Below are 5,793 nucleotides of genomic sequence, written 5' to 3'. Positions count from 1 at the left end.
CAAACTATCATGAGTTTACCAGATAATCAGGAGACTTAGGAATTGCTTTAACATAGAAAACCCTAGGACTACATGATTTTGTCTCATGCCGACCGGGTTCGACTCGGTCCATCCCACAAATTATTGCACGTTTTTTTTTCTTATACGTGCGTATGTGGGGTTGAGTATGAACCGATATAATATATATGTAAGTTGGTAATGACCACTTGTATTTGTGCACGGAATTCTTAATTCTAATTGTAAAGTCCAATGATCCGGTAGATAAGACTTTCCTTTTCTTAAACCGAATTAGACATCCCTTCCGACTGAGTATTTCCCAAAAATATTCCTTTTCTTAGGTATTTTTTTACGTTGAGTTTCATATTCATGTGTATGACTTACCAATATATATATATGTGCCCATACTGGCCGCTCATTTGATTACCTCTAGGTCAAACGGACAAGAGAAGATATATGTGCTCGATGAAAGTTACTAAATAAAGTTTCAACTGATTTCATATAATTGAGGAATACATCTCTACATTGTACATCACTTTCATCAACTTTTATTAGATCGACCGAACATTTATTAAGCTAGAATAACGGTGGTGTACTTGTAGTGCACATATGACTATACGTATACAAGTTCTTCCATAGTATGAAGATTGTACAAGTAAGCCAGGCTATTAGTTATGGGCTCGGAGGCGAATAAGAAGACCATTGGCAGGGACCGGCGAGGGATTGTATATGATCTTTTCATCCGGGATGACCTTCTCGAGCTTGAATTTAGTCACCAAATTGTGCATGAAAACAAGTATTTCAAGCCGAGCATACTCTTTTCCAGGGCACATGCGAGGTCCACCTCCGAAGGGAACATAGGTAAAAGGAGCGGGTCCATTTCCTTCGAACCTTGAGGGGTCAAATTTCTCTGGATCAGGGAAGTACTTGGGATTCTTGTGAGTTGTATACACCGTCCAAAATGCCTGAGAGAAAAAAATTGGAGAAGATCAATGCATATGATCTTTACTTGTTGATTTCATGTATTAAATCATTGGATAACCATGCCAAGAAGAAGGGTGAAAAGTAAAACAATTACCTTCCAGCCCTTTGGAATTGTGTAACCGGCAAAAGTAAAGTCAGTAATTGCCTCTCTGAATGACCCTTGTGCAGGTGGAGTTAGCCTCATTGACTCACAAGCCACGTTCCAAGAATACTTCATCTTCTGGATATCATCCCAGTTCAGTAATTCACCCGGGGCTTTAGACTTTGCGATCTCCATATGCTCTGTTGACATGAAGTAAGTGAGTTAAATATATGCAAACTACATCCAAAAAGGATACTGATGTTGCCATCTTGTCTATCGAAATACGAATAGGACGATTACCTTTATAAACTTTCTCATAGATGTGGGGCAACGAAGCTAGATAGTTCACTATTACTGTGATAGATGTACTGGTGGTGTCATGACTTGCAATGAGCAGTCCAATGATCTTGTTGGACACATCCATTTCGTAATAGACACTACCGTCATCATCTGCTTCCGTCAGCAATCGAGACAACAAGTCCCTCGCGTTCGCATCTTTTCCCTCCGAAATCTCCTGCTTCCTTTGTCTAATAATGTTGAGAAGCTCTTGCCTTACAACTTTTCCTCCTTCAACTGCTTTGTTGAATGGCGTGCCGGGAACATTGATAGGCACCGAAGTAAATCCCGGAGCAATACGAGCAAATGGGTCGGCGAATTTCGACACGACCTTAGGGTCCTTAATGTTCATGAACAAGCGACACGCCAAAGCAAAGGTGTAGTTCTTTGTCAAAGGAAACACCTTCACTTCCTTATATGGAGACCAGTCACTCTCCAAGTGATCCCTAGTCATGGAGTCCATGATAGGTATGTAATGCTGGAGAGCCTCCGGCTTCAAAAACTCTGGCAAGAAGCTGCGCATTTTCTTGGGGTCATCCTTGTTGAACTTCTCCATGGTTTCGGGGAAGATGGTGACCTTCTTCATGGAGGTGGGCCACCAGGTGGTGATGTACTTGTTCTGGCCAGAGAACAAGAACTTGTTGCCAGTGGCACCACAGAACACGGCCATGTCTTCCCCGAGAAGCGAGGTACGGAAGACCTCCAGGGAGTACTTAGCCGTGCGGTCGTTTATGAACTTCTCGGGGCAGCCGCTCTTTGCCGCCCCGGTGAAAGCCAGGGACTCGCCGATGATGGGCCATCCCTTTTTGCCAGGCGGCAGGTTAGGCGAGGATTTCTTTCGGAAGACAAGGAAGAGAAGGTAAAGAGAGATGTAGAGGATGGCGAGGTAAAGAAACAGCTGGGTATAGAAATCCATCTTCTTCTTCTACTACTACTCAGAATGCAGATACTATCCCTGAGAAGAGAAAAGAAGGCTAGTGTTGAGGATGAAGAGTGGACAGCAAGATTGTGGCTATTTATAGAGGAGAATGGTATGAAGTCGCTATACATCTCATTTTGCTCTCTTTTCACGTCCTTTGAAAAATGTAAGTGTGTACATATATTAAATTACATGCTTGCTTTGACCTCTCTGCATTAGACAATGAGTTCCATATACGCCCCCCGTATATCGCCGAGGTTGTTTTTTCTCCTCTTGGCTGGCTTGGCCAAAAAAATATTAATACTATTGATGTGATGATGTGATGTGACATGTTATCAATTATATGAAATTATATCTTCGGTGAAATTAAGTTTCTTATTTAACATTTAATAACATCATCTTCACCTTTTTAATGACATGTCCATGTGATACACACGCTTTCTCTATTTTTGAAGTAAAATAGTTAAGTTCATCACACCACACATCCCGTATGTCATTTCCTTTAAAAATAGAACCTGTTGAGACGCATTCTATAAGTCGTATGTCGTGATATCACCGCATTGAATCGAATCTTGTAATTAAAACTCGGTTCTGGAATTCGGAAATTGTAGCTATTTGAGGGAGAGATCCATCCTAATCGCGAGTGCATGCAAATCAAGATGCCTTACGAAATTAGGACCATCGCCATGTGCTTTTGTGTGGTCATCCAGCATCTGGTCAATGTTTGCAAGCTAAAGCACTTTAAAAATCCCAAAACCTGAATCGTGCGCAGCATTTCTACATGATAGAAAAGGGTGGTTAAGTGATTAGATTAATCTTTAGGGTTTCGTTTCTTGAACGCATAAATTGCGCATTATAAAAAAAAGCATGTGATCCGCAATAACTTATTTCTTAATCGCGCATCTCCATCGGAGTCACATGCGATTGTTTTATTTTACCTGCGAATATTGTCTTTGCTAGAAAATATTTATACCCAAATAACTTAGAGAACCTTCCTAGAAATGAGCACCGAGGGACAAAAACAAAGGCAATTACCACGCATTGCTCCCTAATCCACAAAGTCAAAGTTGACGAGCACAAATAATTTCACAAGATGTAAACTCATGTTTAAAAATCATCCTCAAGGACGAAAGCGTCATTTGATATTTTAAAAGCTACGTGTCAACATGGGACACCCGAAGAAGTTGAGACGTCGTCGTTACGTGTGGCGGCTAACCACATAGCAATTCAACCTTTCCAGCGTTACCCTCGGCCGGGGTCACCTGAGAATGACCAGAAATTTGGTGTTTGTAGGAAGATTTTTCTCCCTAATTTGTTTCTTTCTTCTGGGTTATATCAATGATGACATAAATAGATGGGAGAGATGCATTATGTATCTTATAATAATGCTAGTAGTAGTAAAGAGTTCAGAATATTTGGTATTCTAGGAGTGTGCTAAATTAATTTTTTATGGGTGATAATTATTATAATTATTGCCTTATTGCCTTGACTAACTGTAATTCTTCAAGTGAAGGTCAGCTTGAATGGTTTGAACTATTTGAGAAGAACTTGTATATAGAAATCACTAATCACTTAATCAGTCTGTATAAAAAAGATTATTATAAGAAAAATTTTGGATCGCCTATAGTTTGGACTGTGATGTTGTATAAGATGATGTATTTTTTTTAACATTGTGCGAGAGATGAATGTCATCTGATAATTTTTAGAGTTAGAACACTTTCTTTATAATAATAAAAGAAGACTGAAAAAGTCATGGAGTAGCTTGCGGCGTAATTCTTCTATGTTGATTTAACTTTTCTCCCCTAATTATGCTCACAAATTTTTTTTAAGTTTTTCAAAATTTTCCACCCAAATAGTTCTTCTCTCCCAATCACGGCAAATAGGACTTCAAGTTCACAAGAATGTGTGTTTTGTTTCCTTTTCTGGAAATTGTATGGATGATGAACTTGGATTTTGGTCTTGTATAGTCTTGCTGGACCTCTCTTGACCCTATATGGACAGGTTATGTCCTAATAGGGTCAGGACTTGGTTTGAGCTTTAACTTGTATTTGGTGTTTGAGAAAGTTATATATACACTTACCTTTACCAAAAAAAAAAAAATGAACTTGGATTTTGAATTGAACGAACGGCCGAAATTGACTGCTGGTGTCCAAATTGGTGGTCTCTAACTTTTTCCTTTCTCGTTTAGATGTTTCCTTTTGTTCTAGATGATCGAGTTGATTATGTGCATTTTAAAACTTTAATTTTGGCCTCATTGAGGGGGTTTGAAGACAAAGTCAAGCACACAACATCTTTGAGTCTATCAGACCGAACCCCATTTACATGAATAACTACATGTGTAACATATTTGTTTTCTTTTGTGATACGAGCTGTACCTTTCGATTCAATTAATCAACACAACACGAGAAGACCATCGTAGTCCTGTGAATTAAGTAATATTTTATCCAAGTGGTGATGAGCACATTCCGTCACCTCTTCCATCACAAGGAGAGATGCCATTATGGATCGATCACGGTGGTGCGAGTGGCAACTAGAGGTGTCAAAAATCGAACCGAAAACGAAACCGAACCGAACCGAACCGAACCAAAAATTAATGTATTTTCGATTTGGTTCGATTTCTGTTCGGATAATAAGTAAATGAATTTAGTTAACATAACGATTCAATTCAGCTCGGTTTAAATCGGATCAAATTTCGGTTTCTTAATGTTTTTTTCTTCCCTTCGCGCCCTCTCTCTCTCCTCACTCTCATTGTTCGCTACCACTCACATCTCATGCTCTCACTCACTTTTCTCTCTCTCTCTTTCACTTTGTTACTTTATTCTTTCTCTGCTTCTATGTTCGCACTCTCACTGCTCTCCTCTCTCTCTCTCTCTCTCTCTCTCTCTCTCTCTCTGTTCTGCTTTATTCTCTCTCGTCCTCTTCCCTTGCAGCATTTTCATCTCCCAAAAAGTGACAAAACACATTTTTTTTTCGCAAAAATCGAGCTCCTTGAAGTTGGGCCAGGTGCCGCGCTTGAGGTGCTCGGAGGCAGTCCGCGACGGGTTGGAGGCGGAGAAGATGGCCTCACAGAGGGATTGTCGGAACTTCACGGCCTTGGCGATGCCTCGCCCAGCCGCCGGCGAGGCTCGACCTCGCCATGGCTGGGCGAGGCCCGACCTCGCTGGATCTGGCGAGGTCGAGCCTCGCCGGCAGTTGGCATGACCTTGCCAAATCTGGCCAAGTCGGGCCTCGCCCAACCATGGCGAGGCTCGCCTTCACTGTCGCTGGCAACGGTGAGCCTCGCCGGCGCTGGCCTCTGGCCTCTGGCCAGTCGTCGGTCCGACGACGAGGGGAAAAAAAAGAAAAGAAAAGAATAAATAAAAATTCAAAAAATTATAAAAATATTATTAAAGTTATCCACGTCAGCGCCGGTGACCGGCCGGCCGGCGTCCACGTCAGCAAAATCCGGCCAAAATTGGTCGGAAGGATTGAATTG

The 5,793-nt window shown here is 41.2% G+C and overlaps 1 protein-coding gene across 1 annotated transcript; it reads right to left on the bottom strand.

Annotated features, from left to right (window-relative positions):
- Window positions 1-469: 469 nt before the first annotated feature.
- Window positions 470-2,396, bottom strand: LOC115689152 (beta-amyrin 28-monooxygenase-like). The gene is made up of 3 exons (XM_030615140.2): window positions 1,364-2,396; window positions 1,076-1,263; window positions 470-962 (listed from the first exon to the last, which is right to left on the bottom strand). Exons 1-3 carry the CDS (start codon window positions 2,313-2,315, stop codon window positions 666-668), a joined length of 1,437 nt encoding a protein of 478 aa, XP_030471000.1. The 5' UTR covers window positions 2,316-2,396; the 3' UTR covers window positions 470-665.
- Between the last annotated feature and the right edge of the window lie 3,397 nt (window positions 2,397-5,793).

This window comes from Syzygium oleosum, unplaced genomic scaffold (genome assembly GCF_021117445.2).
Source record: "Syzygium oleosum isolate NSW1041296 unplaced genomic scaffold, Sole_v2.1 Sole_v2.14, whole genome shotgun sequence".
In the NCBI taxonomy this organism is placed as follows: Eukaryota; Viridiplantae; Streptophyta; class Magnoliopsida; order Myrtales; family Myrtaceae; genus Syzygium; species Syzygium oleosum.
The sequence above is the reverse complement of the archived record's forward strand: the minus strand, read 5'-3'. Positions and strand labels throughout refer to the sequence as shown.

Excerpts from the sequence above, each read along its gene's own strand:
- LOC115689152 (XM_030615140.2), bottom strand. The coding sequence starts at position 2,315 with ATGGATTTCTATACCCAGCTGTTTCTTTACCTCGCCATCCTCTACATC. Across the intron at positions 1,264-1,363 it reads CTATGAGAAAGTTTATAAAG|AGCATATGGAGATCGCAAAG; the intron begins GTAATCGTCCTA and ends TCATGTCAACAG. Across the intron at positions 963-1,075 it reads CAATTCCAAAGGGCTGGAAG|GCATTTTGGACGGTGTATAC; the intron begins GTAATTGTTTTA and ends TTTTTCTCTCAG.